Source organism: Jaculus jaculus, chromosome 4 (assembly GCF_020740685.1).
Source record: "Jaculus jaculus isolate mJacJac1 chromosome 4, mJacJac1.mat.Y.cur, whole genome shotgun sequence".
Classification (NCBI taxonomy): domain Eukaryota; kingdom Metazoa; phylum Chordata; class Mammalia; order Rodentia; family Dipodidae; genus Jaculus; species Jaculus jaculus.
In genome coordinates, this window is record NC_059105.1 from 96992636 (window position 1) to 97014824 (window position 22189).

Here is a 22189-nt window from a genome sequence, read left to right on the forward strand (position 1 = left end):
TATAGGTTCTCTGTGATGCTATTTCTATCTATGAAACACAAAACAATCATTGATGGAATCAATAATAAAATGAAAAATTAACATCATTGTTACCATAGTTTGATTATCCCCACCCTCCCTCTGTCACTAAGGCCTACATCTGCAGGCTGCCCTTCTTGGTTCGGTTAATCAGACATCTGTGATCCTTCCAGGCGGAAGATCTCAGGATCCACACTTCTCCTTACACATTCAACTCCCAAGACTACCTGTTTGTTTGTTTGTTTTCTTCCTCTGAATTGACATAATATTTAATGCCTCTACCTTTATTCCTGAGCAGTCTTGGACTGTTTCATGGCATTTCTTGGGTAGGTTAGGGATGCTTCTTTTCATTTTTATAGTTACTTAATGTTTACTGTATTTATGACTTCACCAACTATACTGCCAGCTACTTTAGAACAGTATTATCTTAAGATGCCAAGTTGACAGACTTCACAGTATTCTGACTTGATGACTTATTGATAGATTGCCTAAAACAGATATATCTAGTAATATTCTGATTAAGCTGTTTACATATGACTTACAAGAAAACTTATAGTAATGAATTCCTTCCCCCCCCAAAAAAATGAAGTAATGTATCAAAAAATGTTTAGTTGAGTGCAATAAAAGTCCAACTATTTGTAGATTTTATTTAGTAGTAGGCCTACTTTCTCTTTCTTTCTTGCTATGAACATAATTACAGTGTGTCTTTTACGGATTAAGTACTGTACCATATCCCAGCAGTTAAACCACTTGAGAGGCTACAGGAATAATTTAAGGGATACCTGAAGTTAAGTGGCAACTTTAGCTAAAGCAGCTTGACAGCTATTAAGTAATTTGCCTCCTTAAGCATCTGTGAAACCGGGCATATTACTGGTGAGTGTAGCATGTATAGATGTTAACAAACAAGGCTTATGCTGCTGGTAGTGTTCCACCTGGAATCCCTGTCTTCTCCTAAAGTGTTCTTTACACAGAATCTTCTTGTAAAGTATAGTCCCTGCCATGATGATAAACCTTTGGGAGGAAAATTACATACTAGAGAAAAGCAAAACTGCCTAATTAGATGTCATAGTGTAGCTTTGTGGAAATTAGATACTCTTATTTTACAGAATTCAAATTACTTATAAGAATTTAGGAAATTAAAAGATCATGTTCCCTTTTGCTTCAGACAAAACTTTTATTTTTTAAAATTTGTTTGTTTAGTACAGGGGAAATTTTGTTACAGTTTCTTGAAGTTTTTGAAATTTCATAGCATTTCAACATGCACTAAGAGCAGTTCTAATTAAGATGAAGTATCTGACAACTCAGGCAAATTGTGTGAAAATGAATTCTGTATATCAATGATTAATGACTATTAAATATCAGTTATCTTTCTACACAGGTTTCCTGAATTAAAAAATACATTGAGACCAAATAGTAACTAAATGTTGGAGAGTAATTTTCATGTATGTACATTTGTATCTTTGAGTGCTATTACCCAAAGACACCATCAAGTTACTTGGGAAGTGATCAAGGGAGGGAAGCTGTAGTCTCCAGTCTTTACCATGTCTCTGTGGTTCATCTGGATGTGCACCTGGTCCACTTGGCATCTCTCAAGCCCTGCCACCTCAGTTGTAGCCACTGCCATTTCCTTTCTTTTCTGCTGACTACCCTCCCACCTTTCCCAACTTCCCCTTTACTGGCTTCACATCCCTCTCTAAAATCTGTTTTCCATGCACTGGTTTAAGAAAAGTTCATTGATATAAAAAAAGACTAATTTTAAATATTTTATGAAGTATAGAGGTAAGAGTAATAGAAATGTAAGGGATTACATGAAGAAAATTTCAAAATTAGTACATATCTGAATATACAAACCTTGCCCTGATTAAATATACTGTAATATATCAGCTAGTGAAATTTATTAAAAATCATATATTTTGGAATCATTTGGTTTATTTTGTTAGTGGGTACCAATCTTCCTATAAATATGCCTTCTACTCACTACTAAGTACAGATTGACATCACACTTTCAGTCATTCTTCTACATCTTTCTGAATGTTGGGATTAAAAGACATGCAATGCCATGATTGTCTAGAAATATTACTTTAATATCACCAAACAACACTGTTAGTAGGGAAAATCTAAAAATGAAATTATGCAATATGTTACACTTAATAGAAAGAGAAAGCAACAAAACACCTGTGGTGTTTTGATTCAGGTGTCCCTCATAAACTTAGGTGTTCTGAATGCTAGGTTCCCAGCTGATGGAGATTTGGGAGTTAATTTTTCCTGGAGGAGTGTATTGTCGGGGGTGGGCTTATGGTTGTTATAGCCAGTTTCCCCATGCAGGTGTTTGGCACACTCTCTTGTTGCTATGGTTCACCTTATGTTGGCCAGGGGATGATGTCCACCCTCTGCTCATGCCATCATTTCCCCCTGCCATCGTGGAGCTTCTCCTCAAGCCTGAAAGCCACAATAAGGCTTGTTTTCCAAGAAGCTGCTCTTGGGTGATTTCTACCAGCAATGAGAACCGGACTGCAACAACACCCAACTTATTTCACTACTTAAAGTGTTTCAGTCTCTTTTCATTTCTTCCATTGTAAAATACAGAGTTATATTTACATCTCATAAAGGATCATGTATTTCTTCAGTCACATCTGTATACATTTGCTTCATAAACCAAATGCTCCAGTGCCTTTGTCTCCAATATGTTCTTCAATCTGTTGGTTTTATTCTTGCTTCATCTTTGCTTTCCATAGTATGTCCCTCACTGAACCTCTCTTTGGAGTGTTGATGGGTTATATTTATGCTGCTTTAAAACATTTTCTGTAAAGGATATGTACCTTTCATCATTAAGAGTAGTGGGAGGAAAATGGGGGACTAAACATAGTGCCATCCAGAATTGGGTAGCCAGGGTAGGTAAAATTGAGCTAATACAGATTCATTTAGAAACTAGAGTGTCAACAAGCAGGTCAAGCAGTTGCATTTATGCAACATGTCATGGTAAAGGATTGTTGAGGTAGAGAAAACTGGTCTATGCAGAGACTGCTTTCCAGTTCTGTAGCCTACTGTGAAATATGGCTATTTAACTTACAATAATCAGATAAAATTAAATAAAAATTTTATTCCTTAGTTACATAAGCTACATTTCAAGTATTCTTGGTCATATGTTATGGGGCACTTACAGAATAGTTACACCACAAAAGGAAATATCTGGTCACTGAAACTGCAGAATCTAGGAGAGTACTCCACTGGGAGTAGGAACCCAAATAGGAAAGCAAGGTGAAAACTGGTAATGAAGTTGGGCACATGAATCCTGACTGAGAGTTTAGGTTTTCACCAAAGTAATAGAAGTATTAGCTCTTTTGTCAGAGGCATACTGAGTCTACAAAAAATTTATTTAAGAATGAATAGTAGTAAGATCCCAAATTGGTGTCTACATTGTGTATCTTATTACCTGGTAAGTGGTTTCAGGGGCAGAGAGGAACAGCAAAAATGTTACGGGACAAGTGTTAGATAACCACATATGCCCTTTGTATTTATGTATTAAATATTTTACTATCTTTCCCTACCATCTAAGATAAAAAAATAATACCTTGATAATAATGCTCACATTCATACAAGGCTTGGTAAATTTCTACATCTTTCTTTATTAAATACGTAGAATAAAAAGCAAACAGCCTGTGTTCAAACTGAGTAGAAAAAAGTAAATTCCCTAATTTTAAGGTCCATTGTGTTTCAATGTTTTGAATCTTTAAGCAAATATGTGTCAAATTAAGCCAGGCATGGTGATTCACACTTTTAATCCCAGCACTTGGGAGGCAGAGGTAGGGGGATCACCATGAGTTCAAGGCCACCTTGAGACTACATAGTTGATTTCAAGTCAGCCTGGGCTAGAGTGAAACTCTACTTCGAGAAAAAAACAACCAAACAAACAAAATCTCAAATTATACAAACTGTGAACTGGAAACAAAACATGTATAGGGTGTTCTAAATACATGAAATGTGTTGCTGTGCTTGCAGCATAGCACCATTTTGAAGAAATGATTATAATGGCATCTTACTTGTACTTGGGCAAAATGGTACACTAATGATGTAGCCATTAATTTGAATTTAGCAGACATTTTAAATATAGGTTTCATTTACAGACACAAAAGTTGTAATTTAAAGCTCTTTGGCGGTCTGAAACAGCTTAATTCTGTAGTAGTATAGTAATAAGTAATAATCCAGCTTATATGGTGATTGTAGTATATCATGTTTGTGAAAGATTGCCCACTGCTTTCTCTGGGTTTTATGTTAATTTAAAAATATTAAACATAAAATCTTATAACAATATTCATGCTGAGATAAACAGTTTAGTTTCACTTGTGCTCAAGAAGCAGTTGTCAGGAATCATCTTGTTCCTAGTAGTTTTTGCTCTCCCCTATGCCCTTTCCTGCCAGAGGCACACTGGGGATGATGGAATGCACCTTTGCGTGTTTATTGCTTAAATGGTACCTGAGGCAAGATGAACATTGGTAGCTGAGGATTAGCTCCGAATTGAGTGATGCCATTCATTGTGTGATGATCAATGTTTAAAAGTGGTAGTTTAGGACAAAGTAAAAATGCATGTGGTCATACCTGTGCTGTTTCTGTGGAAATCTTCATCATTTTTGAGTTGTTTGAGTTAAAGATTTGAGGAATTTCTCAAAATCCAGTTTGCCTACCATTGTACAAGTAAAAATGCAAGTGGAATACTTTGAGAATGATGGAAAGTAGTGATATTTAAAGATTTGTTGTAAGAAACAGTTAACTTCTTTCTAATGATTAAAGAGTGATGGAAGGTTATGATCGTGAAAATCATCAGCAATTCTGTCAAGTGTATTTCATTCTTATTTTTGAGAGATATTCTTTTGTGAAGGATGAACTTTCAGTGTAGATTCTGTAACTATGGATTATCTGGTGGGTAGAGTTAGGAAAGGGGACATGTAATAGAAATAGAGTGAGGTTTTCTTGCCATGGATGAACTTTGTTACAGATGGTCCACCCAGAGGAAAATCTTCACGTCTGAAATTAAGATTTGGTTTATGGCTAAAAGTAGATATATAATTTGTTGCTTATGCAATGTGGAATAACTTTTTCCTTTTATTTACTATCATTTAGTTCCATTTCTCAAAATATTATACACATATATGTCAATATCTCTTAATATCTATAGCTATATAAAAATTGCAGTAGGAAAAATTGCATATACCTAACTCACTGATCGAATCAATTAAGCAATTGCTAATGCCCTTACCCATTATAAAATTTCTGTGTGCCAATATATGTGAATAGTGTTAGGAACATTCTTGCCACCTAAGAATTGGTTGCAGATTTCTTGAACTTCACATGTAAATAATTTAAAATGAATCTTCTAAGAAAAATTATATTGTTCATAACTATGACAGAAGAATTTGTAGGTAGATAAAAATGTAATTTTGTATTAAACCAAGTTTAAAGTTTCTCTATTGTTCTGCTAATGGCCTTTCTAGTTTTTTTTTTTTTTTTTCTTTCCTGCCATTTACTTCAGTACTCAATCAGAAATAATATGTCGGGTCTTATTTTATTTTCCTTTAATCTTATTTTTTCTTTTAATCAATATCATTTTTCTCTTATGATTTTAATGAATTCAAAGATTTAGCTCAGTTCCTTTGAAGTACATTTATATGATTATTTCCTTATGGCCAAGTTCAGATAAAGGATTTTTGTCAGGAATACTGCTACCACTATAGGTGAATGTGATTCATTGGAAAAGATGGAGGATGATTCGGTAATTAGACCCCCAAGTTGTTACCTATTCCTACAGAGAATATTGTTTGTAGCTTAGTTTTTTTGTTATTTTTCTCTGCTTTCATTCAATTTTTTTTTCAGTAGTTATATATTTTCAGTTTTTACAAAAAGCTTATACTTGGTACTGGTGGGTGCTATTATTGGAACATAAAAGGTTATTATCTTACTATAACTCTTCTGTTTGCTTAAATGAAATTATCTTCTTTGAAAGTTTTTTGAAAAATATTTTAATAAATTATGACATTAATGCAGCAATGTGGTTTAAAGACAGATCACTACTCTTTGTGTTAAATACTTATAGCCCATGAAGAAGGCACTTGAATTCCTATTTATGATATATGCACTTACTATGTAATCATTCTTCTTGTGTGAAAGGCTAGTGCTACAGATCATATAAACACCTGAAGTTAGCCATTTGGCTTGTCAGTAAGGGGGATTTATAATAGTTGTAATCATGGTAATAACAAGGATGATATTTTGTATTTATTAAGTACAGAAAAAAAATTGCAGTGTAAGTGGTCTACAACATAGCTGTGGTGCAATGTAAAGCACTTCAAGCTTAGACCAACAGACTCTATTTTGTCACTGCCTGAAAGTGTGATAATAGAGAAAACTCCTAACCTTTCTTTTTAGATTGGGAATTAACCATGAAGCTTGAATGGTGCTACTTATATTACGAAGGTAACACTCTATTAAAATCAGGTCATCTAAATGTTAGGAGCTGGTCCCTTCATTGTAGGCATCTTATCAGGGAAAAATTCCAGGCTATCCTACATCCTTTATTCCTCTGTTTTTCCTTTAGTAGTTTGCATATGACTGTTGTAGGCAGCATTCAGCTAGTGGGTTGCCTGGTGCAGTGTTTTGTTCTGGGATTGCCCCTTTCACATAGTAGTGATTTCAGTAATGTTTATGGAGTAAGAGTAAATACTTTGTTCTATTGATACAAATGGATAGGTAAGCTTTCTGTACCTTCTACAAGACAATCAACCATTTATTCACATTTTATATGTGTATTATATTAGGAATTTTAGAGATTATATATTGGTGTCAGATATTAGCAGTCTAGTAATGAAGAGAAGAAAGTGCTGTTTGTTATTTTTTAATTTAATTTTTTTAATTATTTGAGAGAGGGAGAGAGGCAGTGAGAGAATGGGCATGCTAGGGCCTCCCTTTACGGCAAACAAACTCCAGATGCATGTGCCACCTTGTGCATCTGGCTTATGTGGGTACTGAGGAATCGAACCTAGGTCCTTTGGCTTTGCAGGCAAACACCTTAACCATTATGGCACCTCTCCAGCTTTGTTTATTTATTTATTTTTAATGTAAGTATGGGGAGGGGGAATGAGATATATGCAACAGAAAAAGACTACATTTGATAAGTCTATTGCATAAGTCAAAAAGAATTTTGTCATAACATGAACACATTCCTTTCCTACTTGTATATTGTATTCCAGTCATCAGTTGCATCAGGAAGTAAAGTGTAATGAAATTGGTAAGTAAAGTATTCCCTTGTCAGTCTCATCTTTGTTCCACTTGTCTTTCAGAGCTTTTTTAGCTGTTTTCCATAAAATCATTCCAGCTTTTCCTTGTTTTTTTCTCTGTTTTGCAGCTCTTAGTATCTGTAGATAAGATGAAGACCAAGGAGATTTAGTGTTTTATAGTTCTTAGCAGCTGCTTTTTAGAGATTGAAACTTAGAATGCTGTATCATGATATTAAGGCTCAACTGTTGCTATGCCCCTATAGAGGATATGTGTTTATTGTGGTGAGGAGAGGAAAGAGGAGAGAAGAAGGGTGAAGGATGTTCCTTCAAGCATGTTTCAAACAGAAAACCTTAATGTCTTTGTTTCCTAGGATTCTCTTTGCAAGCTCTGTGCTTAACCTGACTGAACTGGTTGCTCTTCGGCCTGACCTTGGGAAACTGAAAAAGATTTTGTACTTCCACGAAAACCAATTGGTATATCCTGTCAAGAAATGTCAGGAGAGAGATTTTCAATATGGATACAACCAAATTCTTTCGTGGTAGGTATAGCACACGATACTTGGTCCTTTGCCATTCTTTTATTTATAGGTGACAAGATTTTAAATCTAGAAACATACTATAAATGTATAAATAGGTTAAGGTAAATGAAAATATTTAAAGATTCCATAGTAGCGATTAATTTTGTGCCTTTACAGTGAGTGTGTGTGTACGTATATACTATCTCATAACTACTCCTTTTATGAAACACACACACATAGACATTTTAATTATATCAGTATCTAACTGTGTTTTCATAATGTTCTGACTAGTATCAAAACAGGCAACTTCATCCTTTGATTATGTGATGTATTATTTAAGGGACACTAGAAAGGCCAGTACTTTGTGTTTAACAGCTACTTTTACTGTATTCCAGTAAAATAAAAATGGAAATTGAACAACAACAACAAAAAAAAACGTAGTAAAGCAAGGGATTTTGTAATATCCTTCCTCAATGTTTTGTTTGCTTCTTGCTTTTTTCTGATCTATTTCTCAGTGCTTTTTTTTTTTTTTTTTTTTTTACTTCTAATACACAAATTTAGAAAATGGAACTTGAATCTTTCAGTGTCCCCCCGCCCCAGTTGAAATTGGATAGCCAAAAGTACCATGACATTTCAGTGGTGAGGGTCTTCTCTATTGTTATTTCTATATCTCTTGATACTTAATGAAAGGAGTTAATAGTATTCCATACCAGCTTTACTATAGGATCCTATCATGTAACTGCCCCAATAATGGAGTCAGTTTGGAAGTGATTCCATATATTTTACTTACCTGTATTAATTGTTATTAGGCACAGAGATTGGTAATGCATTTAAGCAAACCCTTTTGTAAAACTCTTCTTTAGTTTAGGTTATATAGAAAAACAATTATGTGGCTATAATTCTGTTGTGAGCATTTTGCAAATGTTTCTTTGCCATCATTTTTACAAGCTGCTCCAATTGTAAAGTAGCAGAGCTATCAAAACAGTGGAACTGCTTCACATCAATTGTCTCATAAAAAAAGAACCATCTTAACATTTCATAATAAAATTAAAATACTTTCTTTTATCCGGAAATGGCAAGTGGAAATATGTTTTAAAAATGAAAATGAAATGATTTTGTGTTTTATCAATATGGAAAACATTTGTAATATCCTTATGACTTCTTGAATTAGCATCTTTCTTTTCTTCAGATAAGTGGGTGTTTATTACCCCTGAGAAATCACAAGGAAAAAAAGTAAGTTTATTTTTCCCTTTATGGGTGGCTTTAAAGTTAATGGGAGTTATACTCACTCCTATCAGGGAAGAAATATACCAAAAGGAATATTTCTCTAAGCCATCTTGGCTACTAAACTTAGCATAAACTAAATTTTTGAGATTGTAAGTAGTTGGGTTTTACATCATTTGAAGATAGTAAAAAACAACAACGATGACAAAACACTTAATGCCCCTCTCTTTTTTCATAACCAAAAAAAAATTTTTTCCTTATAAGGAGTGAGACTATAAAACTTACACAAGATTTTTTAACATTTCTCTTCTCAAGACAAGCTTGTAAAGAATGAAGTGGACGACATCATCATTTGGCTTCTTAATGGGAAAAAAAAATAGTTTATAGTTGTCTAGAAAAAAAAATAAGGGTGTCAGAAAGCAATCCTGTTCTGATCCTTTGGAAAGTATGGCTTCTGCTTCTCAAATGTTGCCTTAGCTTTCTTGCTGACTTCTGCTTTTGTTGGCATTGTTAGATTTCTTTCTTGGCTATATAGCACTTAAGGGTTTTAGAAGTGACTGACATAAACATTCACGTTAAACAGAGGTTTCATTAACCCTCTACTTATGAACACGTACTATGACTATGTATTATAACCTTTGGGTTGCTTTTACAATATATGACGTATGATGAAAGCAGAGTAGCATTTGGTTTATTATATTGGTTCAGTGTTGTGTCAGCACTTCTGTGTCATTCTTTTATGTTATCCATGTTATAATAACCCTTGTTCCCCAAAGTTGTCCATAAAGCAACTGACCAAAAAACTAATAATAACAACAAAAACAAAACCTTGTATGAAAAAACAGCTTTGGAAGGCATATGAAAGGAAGGTCGGCATTCCTTTCATTTATTTTTCTTTCTACCATGTATTTATAATAACAAATCTGCCTGTCTCAGTAATTATGATGTAAACTATGCTCAAGGGTACCTGTGATATTCCACCTTATTTATAAGCTCTTCTGGTTTTGCAGTCCTGTGGTCTGTATTTTTCCGTCTAACTGATATACCAGTTTTTAAGAGTGAGATTAAGATAACTGCTTTGTCCATTTAATATTTCTTTATCTTTTTAGTGAACTTTTTCTATGCATTTCATTGAGATCCACTGACATTTTTTTATACAAAGATACAATTTTTAAAAAATCAAAGTGATTTATTTAATCAATTTTTGAAACATAAACTATAAAGAGATTGTACTATATTTCTAGGTTTTTTAAATGCCTTTTTATTTTTATTTACTCACTCACTAAGGAGAGAGTTAGAGAATGGGTACACCAGGGCTTTTAGCCACTGCAAATGAATTTGAGAAGGCATGTGTCACCATGTGCATCTGGCTTACATGGATTCTGGGGAATTGAACCTGGGTCCTGCAAGCTCTTTAACTGCTAAGCCATCTCTCCAGCCCGCTTTTAGGTTATATCTAGTTTTTCCATGCTTGTCATTGCTGTCCATGGATGCCTAAGCACATGTTTTAGAAAACTTCTGGCATTATTTATGTCACCTAAAATTAGCTTTCATATTTTTATACTTTTTTTTATATTTTTAAAAAAATTCAGGAAAGGAACACAGTCTATTTGTCAAAATCAGTTGCCCACTTTACATTGGTTTTGTTTATATCTGAACATCTATGATATGTGGTCTTTTATATTTTCCTTTATGTAAGGAATGATATGATATCTACACATATTTCTACTAATTTCTTTTATTTTCTGACTGTCTGAAATATGGTACAATAGTTGTTTGTACAGATACCATCATCCTTTCTGTGTAGTGCCAATGTTTACACACACGCACGCACGCGCGCGCGCATACACACACACACACACACACACACACACAAACTTAATTAGGTAATGTACTTTATCTAAATAGTGTTGAAGATATCATGAGCTAGTATGAAAAGAGCTTGATCTGAATTAGTCTTCTCAAAGGTGGTGAGAAATATGCAAACAGACTATTCCTAATAGTACAGTGATATGCATCTATGACAGAGAAATTCAGAGTGGGTAATTGGACTTCTTATAATTGGTGCCAATACTGTGCACAGTTCATGGCATTGAAGGGAGATATAGGCTTTAGTTTGAAGTCTTGTGCAATCCCATTAAATTATGTAATTTCCTTGATGCCACCTACCCAACTTCTTAGGATAGAGTTCTGCCTTTTCTGTTACAGATATTAATGTGAAGTGCTCATTGCAAACCTAAGAAACCATATAAACTGATGACTTGTTTTAGACCTTTGGCCTATAAATAACTTCAGACAAATCTGGGCTCACCATTGGCCTTTGTCTTTTCTCTTTACAGCCTAGTGGCTGATGTGGTAGTATTCAACTCAGTGTATAATATGGAGTCATTTCTTACTTCTATTGGGAAATTCATGAAGCAGATTCCTGATCACAGACCCACGGATCTGCAAAGTGTCATCAGACCCAAGTGCCAAGTCGCTTACTTTCCCATCAGGTTTCCTGATGTGGCCAGGTTAGTGGGTGTGAATCTCTACTCCTCTGTGTACACAAATTGCTTCCCAAAAGTATAGAAATTGATTTTCTTCTTTGCAGTTATAATTTTCACCATAAACGTGGTTAGAGAATTGAGTTCTATCTTTCCATAGTATGATTTACAAGATTTTGAATCATCATCTGTACACCTTTGCTAGTTTAGATATTGAGCTCTTCCTTTTGCCTTTTTTTTTTTTGGCTGAAGTAAGATGCTTTAGCTTGTAGTACTTACTCTTTTGTTTCTTGATTTGTTGTTACAGAAGTCATTGTAAAGCATATTTCTCAACTCATGCATTCAACTTAAGCCTGTTGTTTATAATGCATAATAGTAGCCCTCCTAAATAAATCAGTGTAAAATTACTGTATTACTTTAATTCCCCATGCTATTTTTGTTGTGCTTTCTTTCTTCTTCCTTTTCATTATTTGTATTATCGTAATCACACATTAAACTTTCCATGTTGGGTTGAAAAAATGCACTTCATTGTCATCTCTCATTCTCAATTACTAGGGACATTTTTATTACTCTTGTTACTGGGCCCACCCTGAATTAGTAGTAAATGAGGTGATGCAAAGGGAACATTTTGAAATTCCTTTTCACTTTTGATTAAACATAGAAAAACTATTTTTATTACCATTAGGAATATTTCTGTCTTGTGAATAGAAAGTTTCCTTAGCTGAGCCAGGCCTGGTGGCACATTCCTTTAATCCCTGCACTCAAGGAAGAGGTAGGAGGATCGCAATGAGTTTCAGGCCACCCTGAGGCTACATAGTAAATTCCAGGTCAGCCTGGACTAAAGTGAGACCCTACCTCGAAAAACCAAAAGAAAAAAAAAATAAAAAAGAAGGTTTCCTTAACTGAGAAACACACTAGCTAGGGATGGTCCCATTTTGTAACTGAGTTTTTTAAAGGAGTTCTAGAGTAGCCATTTTTTTCACTTTTCTGATGATGTAATATTATGTTGTGCAGAGGTTAGCATTGCTTGCTATAGTCTACAATTCTGAGTTTACCCAGGTTTTGCTACAGGTATGTTATACCTTATCTGTACCCCTAATGCTAACTTACTACTGTGTCTCAGAAGTCAGTATTTCACTGATGAAAAACAAAATCTGTCACATACCAAATAAAGTTAATGTGTCATAAAATTTAAGTTAGGTCACCTATTTATTACTACTATTATTACTGTTTAAGTTGCAGAAAACAGGTCCAGAGAAATAGAGAGTGCATTTCAGTCAGCTTGCCCTTAACTAGATGTTATGACTTCTGATTCCAATTTCTTTTTATCATTAAAGTTTCATGCCATTAGAAGTCATTTTTCAATAACATTTAATGAATTTTTGCTACTTTGAAAACTGAAAATCTTAAGTAGAACTAAGTTCACAATCAATTTTCAAATATGTGCATATGCACTGTTTAGTGTGTATATGTATGTATGTATATATATATGAGAGTGTGTGTATGTATACAGACATGTCTTGTTACCCATGGGGGTTTGGTCCATAAGACACCTAAGGTACTAAAATGTGAACATGCTTAACTCCCTTATATAAAATGATGTTGTATTTGCACATAACCTGTAAATACTTTCCTGTATACTTTTAGACATTTGTAATAACTTATAGTATATAATGCAATGTAATTATATTGCTTAGGGAATAATGGCCAGAAAAATCTGTACATGTGGAATAGAGAAATATTTTATCTTTCCACTTACTTTTGATAGTTGAATCCATTAATGGGGAATTCATGAAGAACTCTGTGTGTGTTAGTCTGTAAAATACGTAGATTATTTTATGTGTGATAAGTGATTTTCAGCTTTTGAAAACTATTAAAGTATGTTTGGGATCTGTTAACAACTAGAACAGTTATATCTGAAATTTAAAACTATAAGTCTTATATTTTGAAATATGTTTATGTTCCTTAAGTAATATTAGACAAATATACATCTTTTTGTGAATAGATGGTTAGAGGTCCTCTTAATTATTAGTGCCGTATGTTTTCAAATTAACGTTTTCTAGATTATATGCATCAGATCTGCTCGTACAACATCATGTGCTTAGTTTACCTGTGGCAATTCAATAGCTTATTAATTTAGACCATATTACCATAAGGAATCCAGCAACTTAGAAGGAGGTTAAGAAATATCGTGGCCATGATAATATTCATGAGCAGGTCTTTGACCTGGAGTGTTATTTGAATTATTTTCAACTGGTGTTTTGCTTTATATGAAACAAACTCATAGAGCATAAGTGATTATTTCCATAAACAACAATCATTCTGATACCTAAAGTTTTAAAAGCATTTTACTTTGTTGATATGTTGGTAAATATTTAGTAACTCCAAAGGCAAAATAACAAAGGTGATTAAAAATGACCAACACCTGAATGTTATATCTTTTTCCCTATAAACATATTATTTTCTTATGGAAGAAATGAATTTATATAAAAGTTAAGCAGGAGATGAAGTTGTATTACTAGTATAAGATGATATACTAATATAACATTTTATTGTAATGTTATATAGTAGATAAGAAAAGAAATATTTTCAACAAAAGTTATTAATAAAGTAACTATTTTAATTCATAACATGTCTGTCAGATTGGTTACACTAAACTTAGGCTACATATTGCTCTTTTCAGCCATCCCCACTGCTCAACTCCTAAAGACCATAATAAAAGAGACTATTCTCTTGAAAGCTACTTCATACTAGTATTACACATGTGAGCATGGGAAAGTTCTGACATGGCTGTGGTCATATGAGCACCTATTTGATTCATGGACCCCAGATATTAGCTCTTTATCCTGTACCTTTGGAATATCCCTGAGCCTAAGTTCTTTAATGGTTATAAATATATTTTCTTTTCCCCTCATAGGGGTGTGGTAATGATTAAAGAAAATAATATAGGCCAAGTGTTTGGGGTCATAACTGGTATATAATGGACTTTCAAAGCTCTTTATTTATTTATTTATTTACTTACTTACTTACTTACTTACTTATGAGAGAGAGAGTGAGGCAGACAGAGAGAAGAATGTGTGTGCCATGGCTCCAGCCACTGCAAACAAACTCCAGATGCATGCAGCAGCTTGTACGTCTGGCTTAGGTGGGTTCTGGGAAATTGAACTTGGATTTTTAGGCTTTGTAGACAAGTGCTTTAACAGCTAAGCCATTTCTCTAACCCATCCTTTTTTTAGAAACAAAATCATTTGTTTCATGCGATATTAGCAGATCCTCCAATCTGAGTAAATCCATTTCTACACTTACTTTCTGCTTACTCATCAGATGACTAAAGGAAAATTTTCCATCCTTATTAGCATACTCCAAATTTATACTTCCTAACTTCAAGTTATTGGTGCTACCTTTGCAAGTTTACCAAGTTTTCCATCATTTAGACAGTAGGTCATGCCTTCTTTTTCATTGCTTTTCTGTTTCTCTTCTTCCTTTTTCTTATCCTCCCTCCCTCTCTTCTTTCCATCCTATAGTAAGTCACCTGTACTCACTCTCAGTTGATAATTTAAGTATACAAGCAGCCAGGAGGGAATTTTTATAGGCTGCTACCATTACATCTACTCAATGATGTGTTTCTGGGCTCCCATTCTTCATCTTTGTACTTGTTGCTGTTATAGGTTAGCTACCTTTGCTTTTATCTAAGGCCCATCTATACTTCTTTGCTAGAACCCAGCCATTTCACATACTGAAAGACCACTGTTCTTCTCTTATTGCATTATTAATTTTCCTCTTCTTTTAGGAAAGTGGGTTGGGACAAGATGTTATTGCCTTAGACTTACTATTTAGCTAACAATGATTTTTAACTCTGGATTCTCTTGTCTCCACATTTTCAAATGCTGAGATTACAGGTGCTTGCAATCATCCCAGGGTTAGTTTTACTATTTCTTGAATTATTCCTATTTTTCTTTCTTCTGGAGAATTTCTGTTACCATACAAAAGACCATTATGTCTTACTTTTTTTTTTTAACGTTATTCCATTTTTCCCTTCTGCTACTGTAATTTGTTTTTATTAGTAGCAAAGCCTCTGGAAATGTTGTTTATGCCAATTGCTTCCATAGTAAATTCTAGTGTTCTTTCTATTATTATTATTTCTGACAAGGTTTCTATGAGTTCAATGCTTCTCAAACCTATCATCAGTACCATCATTTTCCTTAACATAATACCAGCATGTGGCACACCATGACATATTGTTCCTTGGCTTTTAAGACACATTTCCTTGACTTACATATAGATTGCTATTTCTCAGGCTCCCTCTGTGGTTACTCCTCCTAATCTTGACCTTTCAACAGTCACCACCATTGGTGCTCTTGACACATAAGGAGTTGGTGGAAGAGGAGCCCTAGATTGAAATCAGACTGTGAGATCAGTTATACTGTGGAACAATGGGAAGACAGTTTTAAGAAGATGATCAGATGTTAATTCAGAGTACAGAAGTTAAGTGAGTTGATGATTGTAAAATGTACTTGTGTTCAACAATTAAAGCATCCAGTGATAGCACACCCTGAAAATTAACAGAGAAGATGTTTTTTTTTTTTTTTCCTGACACAGTAATTTAGGATTCATAGCTACCTCTCTCTGTCTCTTTCTCATACACACACCTCTTCATTTTATACCTGAAGGCACAAGGTGCCCAGAGAAGTTAGATATCTTGTGATTATCACATAGGGAGAATAATAACTAGAAATTATAACTCAATGTCCCCATTCAGTTCTCAGCACAGCATCTAATGTCAATGCAGTTTAAGAGGTCTCGATTATCTGATGTTTCAGCTGACAGCAGATTAGCAACCTTGGATTGAGGGTGTGATAAAGGCAGGCACAGACAGCAGCAAAATGTGACAACTGACTAACAGTTTGATAACAAGGAAAGAGAGAGGCAAACTATCAAAAAATATATGGTAACTGAAAAGCCATAACAGCCTGGAACCATTCTGGGGTGGGGCAGGCATCTTTATATCAGATAACCCAGTAGACATCTCTCCAAAGTTACACAACTTGTTCATTGAAATATGAACAAATGGTAACCAGAAAATTTCATTGTTGTAGGATAATGCATTGGCAGGAATTCTAAATAACATCGATAAGATGTTATATATAAGATACCCATGAGCTTTTTTTATGGAAAGAAAGACAATGTACATCTTATACCCTTTCTTGTGTGGTTATATTGCCTTTAGATTTTTGGTGGCCATAGGACATTTCAGTGATCTGTCTTTTCAGATCCCACCAGTGCCTTGCCAGTGACTAGGTTTCTGTTTTTGGTGGATTACCTTCCTTGCCTCCATGGTCCTGAAGCTTTTCAGGATTTCTCCAAGGATTTGTGGTCAACAAAGTAGATTTTCTTGAACTTGATGAGATGAAGTCAGTAAGTAGAATATGTTACAAAGAAAGACTAATCTGTGGTAAAAGATATAAGCAAGATCAAAATATTAGTTTTACTGTACAGTTTTGGAAGGCAAATTTCCCTTGGATATCCAGGGTGCTTATAGGTGTGCATTAGAGATAAAAGGAAGGGATCCTGAAGCCTGTTCAGTTCATTAGTACTGGAGGTCAGTATTCTCCAGATTATGTCACTGTCATAAAGGAAAGGCCAGTAGTACTAGGAGTGTTTCAGATATCCAAACCTTTATGTGATTCTGTATTTTATGAACTCAGAAAAAGTGAGGGGTTTCCAGGTTGCTTTTTTGCTTTTTACATGTAGTGTTTAGTACTTTATTTGTATTTATTTTTAACATTTTTATTAGCATGCAAAGTATTGGGTTTCATTTTGGCATTTTTTTTTATTAATTAGTTTTGTACTCAGAGAATACAGTCAATTTGGTACCATTATTAGGCTCATCCATTACCTAACCCTCCCCTTGGCCCCTCCTTGTTGAAGTATATAGGTCATGCATTCTGGAGTTAGCCCACAGTTATGGGTAGGATAAATGTCTACATATTATGACCCAATGTGTGGCTCTGACATTCTTTCTGTCCCCTCTTCAGCAAAATTTCCCTGAGCCATGTTGGGTTCATTTTTGGTCTGCTTCAGTGATGAGGTTCATTCATTCATTTTTAAAATAGTGTCCTAGCATCTCAGCCAGGCTGGCCTAAAACTCACAGCAGTGCAATTACTTTCTTCTGCCTCCACAGTGCTGGGATGAAAGGTATATGACATCTCTCCTGGCTTTTTCAGGCAGTTTTTGACAATGCCATTTTTAGTACATATATCATAAGAGTAACCCTTATTGACTTTCTGTGCCCTGCAATGTAGAAAGCATTTTTATACATCTTTTAGTGTTTTCTTTTTCTGAAAACTCTAAAAAGATTTTCCTAGTCATATTTGAAGAAATTTAGACAGAAAATCTAGGTAACTTTGTAGTCTTTAAGTAAGTCTAGGGTGAAGAGATGGCTTAGTGGTTAAGGCACTTGCCTGTGAAACCTAAGGTCCCGCGTTCAACTTTCCAGGTCCCATGTAAGCCAGACACAAGGTGATGCAAGTTTACACATGCACACTAGGTAGTGCTCATGTCTGTAGTTTGATTATAGTGCCTGGAGGCCCTGGCACACCAATGTTCTCTCTCTCTCACTCTTGCTGTCTCAAAAAACAAACAAACAAACCAACAACAACAACAAAAAAAAACAAGTAAATCTATCTTTCTGTGGTTCCCTGATGGAATTTATTGTGGAGAAGGGTGTGTATTAAAGTGGATATCATTTTTCTGATAATGTTCAGCTGGCTGAAAGTGTAAGGAGACACATGCTTATGAACCTAAGGCCTGCATTCATATATCAGTTGCTTACCATCTCAATCCTATTGTATTCTGAAAGCAAGGTTAAATTTCTTCATTATGATTGTGCAAAAATAAATATAAGTGTACAGACCTAAAAATCATTCCTATATATTTTTTCTGAATGGAGAGATGATGGGAAGCTGTAGTCTTAGATAAGTCTGCACTTTGAATAAACTGTAAAGTACACTTTAGATTCAGCAGTGTATGCTTTATCTGAGTTTCAGATAGATTTGCCTACTGACAGCTTTGCAGTGATCTGTAGGACAAAACGATTGTTAGGGAGGACAAATTTCTTTTGTTTCTTTAACTATTTTATTGTGTATTTCTATTTTTCACTATATTGAGTCAAAGCAGCCATAGAACAAAGATGATGTTTTTTTGGTTCTGTTTTTAAAGCTCCAAGTTGCTATAGTTTGTGGTATATTTTACATTCTTGGAATGGAGATTCTATAGAGGGTTTCTACATTCCTACTTCCTACATTTCTTTAAGAAGGGAGAAAGGGAAAACATGCTGATCACTTGGGTTAGTCTCATTTTATTGAAATTGTAGGAATTGCTTGTAACTTTCTCTCACTGCCTTTCTATGAACTAACCAGTAATTCAAACAGGTTTATGGACTTTGTCAACTAATTTGGAAATAAAAAATGGAGAATTTTAAAAACGGTGTGAAAACTTCAATTGAAAACTCTAAGGCAAACAAAGGTGAGAAGCCTAAGGGCTTTGTGGAGAATTCTTATTAAAGAAAACACTATTTGACATTGCAAAACAGATGTGTAAGAATACAACTGATCTGTAATTCAAGAGTTTGTGATTGACAGGACAAAAGGCAGCCTCTTATCTCTTCCCCCAAAACTGTTCTTTTACCATCCTGAGCTGTACTGGTGGTGGCATTGCCAGAAAACACCATATTCTTCTTTACTATGTGGCCATATTTCTCAGATATTTTGAGCATGTATTTTAGTGTTAGATTTATTAGTAAGACTACTGCCTGTATTGTATGAGGCATGCCATAGTTTTAATATAGACCTAAATAGAAAAGTTTTCATTTTACATATTTAAAGACATCTGTATTTACTAAGAATCCCTCTTGCCTCAGTGTCACCTTTTGGAACTTAGTGTGATTAGTTTAATTGTTTTGGTGGTTTGTGATTGGAGAAATTTTATTTAAAGTTGCTTTTCTTTTTTTTAGAAATATTTTTATCTCTTTATATGAAGTGGGGAGCAGAGCACCAAGGCTATAAACAACTTCTGATTCATGTGCCAATTTGTGCATCTGAGTTTATATGGGTACTGTGGAATTGAACCTAGGCTGTTAGGCTTTCCAGATAAGTGCCTTTAGCTGCTGATCCATTTTCCTGAGCCCTAGAATTGCTTCTTGTGGCATGTTTAATACTGCTCAGATTAACTTCTCAGCCTGACTGCTGCTTGTTATTTCTTGTTCTCTCATGAAAATTACTTCAGATCTTTTTATTTCCTTATGTCTGGATAAAGCAAGAATATATTGAAGTGTTACCTTCTTGTTATTTATAACTAAACTTGCAGTCCTTTTATGTATGTCATGGAGTTTTGAGTGTTGTCAGAACAAGTACTATACAATGTTGAGGCAATGTAATATAATGCCTAAGAAAATCAATGCCAGACAGAACTGTTTCAATATCATTGCTTTTTCTAACACATTGGTCAGTTTTAAGAACTTTTCCCACTGTAGCAGTTACCTTTTTGTTGCTCAGACTAAACACTAGACCAAATGGACGGAAAGGGTTTATTTTGGCTTACATCTCATGAGTAAGGTTCATCATGGTGAGGAGAGCAATACAGGCCTGAGTATGAAGCCTAGGTTTTCTCCACAGCAGAAGGAAAGAAGTAGTCCAAATAAGCCAGCTCTGAACACCAAGTGGGCTAGACTCACTCAAGATCTGCCCCAGTGACCTACCTTCTCTAACAAGGCTCCACATCCTTCCCAAATTATCCTGAGCTGAGGACAAAGTTTTCAAAACACATGAGCCTATGGAGCATGTTTCATTCCAACTGCCACACCCACCTTATTTTCCTCTTCATCCATAAAGTAGGTCAAATAATAACAAGTTCATCAGCTTCTTACAAGGGCTAAAATATTTGAGCATAGTGAGCACTAAATAGTCAGCCTACTTTTATTAACCTATATATAATTTCTTTAATTTATTTTGCAGTCCAAACTGTGCCCCAAATATCAATTCTCTATAATGTCAGTAGCTTTAATAGCATATTTTCTTTGTGTTAATTTATAGGCTTATTTTTGTTTTAAGCCATGTTGTTTGTATAGTAATAACTTCTCTTTACCATGCAGGACTGAGTACTAAACTTTTACTTAGAAATATTGCTGAGAGTATTAAATTCAAGTTCAAGTTCTGTTCTACATGTGAACTTTGATCATACATGTTTGAGTCATCCGTACTTTTAGCCTGATATGTGGTAAATCATAAATCTTTCTTGTGTCTGCCATTATTTGTAACATTACCAACTCTCTGCCAATGGCCCCTAGTGAATAGAAAGGATGAGTTTTACTAAATGTAATTATTTATTTTCTCAGTATATTTGATGAAATGATACCAAAAAATATTTTTTTAGTAAGAAATGTTTCTATGTAATTAGCTTTCAATTATATAATTGTCACTTTACTTTAAAATGTTTAGTCAGGCTACTATCAAGAATTGAGTGTTATACTGGAACTCTAGTTATAATTTTCTTTAATCAAACTTAGGCTTGATAATAGTTACACAAATACTTCTTTTTTTCAGTATGTCTTTATTGTCTTGTCTCTTTTTGAAGCCAAAGTCTTAGCCCTATTTTTTAGAACCTAGGAAAGGAGAAGTTCTTTCTTCATTTCCCCTTTGGCTACCCACTATAATTTACCAATTAATTGATATTATAAAGATTAGAAATAACATTTTATTAATTCTTCTCTCCTAAATTTTTTATATACTTAGAGAAATGTCTTCTGTATTTTAAATTTAATCCTAGGTCCAACACTTCCTATTCCTATAGTCGATTACTTCTGAGTGCATAAATATAGCCTACATGCCTAAATTCACTAATGTATCAAGAAATGAAGATTATGTGAGAATACTAGGTGTTTCATACAGTGTATAGTATTAATCTTTCATACTTGTCCTTGCGCTTTCTGTATCTGCTTCTTGTACATCGTTTTCTTCAAATCTAACCGTCATTCATAGACATCTGAACTGACTTCTTTGAATTTGCATCTCAATTTTGAATGTCTGGGAAAGTTATTAAAACATGTAAAATAAAATTTGCTCTAGTACATATAGTTTACACACCACTATAATATTGAATAAATGCTTTTTCATCTCCCCTCTAGAGACTAACTTTATTCATTTCTTTTTGCACAGTAGGTCCTTATTTACTCCATTTAAAGAACTTAGAATGTCTTATTTTCCTTACTGATGCTTATGGCCATGCTTATTCCCTTTTGTTTGGCTTAATTCTTTGGATTGTCTTTGTTATATTTTATTTTATGGGTATTTTTCAGGGTTGGCACTGGTGGAATGCAGCTATTATAATCAATAAAAGTCAGTAATACTACTTCTTACTTTCTGTACAGAGAATCAGATATTCACATCATTATGTATAATCTTCTAGTACTTGGCTATGATTGACAACCTGCTTCTGTTCCTACTTGCAAGTGTTTCTGTTTGCTTGAAAGTACAGTCCTTTTAGATGTAGAGGACAGATAAGCATTGATATAAAAATGGATTGTTACTTGTTTTCTAAAGACAAAAAGGTATTTCAGAGTAGGGAAAAGGTAGTATAAGCTTTTATAGTTTAGGGCTGGGGTGATAACTCAGTTAGTAA

The 22189-nt window shown here is 34.3% G+C and overlaps 1 protein-coding gene across 4 annotated transcripts in view; it reads left to right on the forward strand.

The window, feature by feature from the left end:
- The window catches only part of Gtdc1 (glycosyltransferase like domain containing 1), a 378813-nt gene that overhangs the window by 169206 nt on the left and 187418 nt on the right, over positions 1–22189 (forward strand). For all 4 annotated transcript variants that reach the window (XM_045148535.1, XM_045148536.1, XM_004651817.2 and 1 more), the window contains exons 3-4: positions 7658–7825; positions 11368–11541. In XM_045148535.1, the coding sequence (XP_045004470.1) occupies positions 7658–7825; positions 11368–11541 (342 nt within the window). The remainder of the gene's footprint in view (positions 1–7657; positions 7826–11367; positions 11542–22189) is intronic.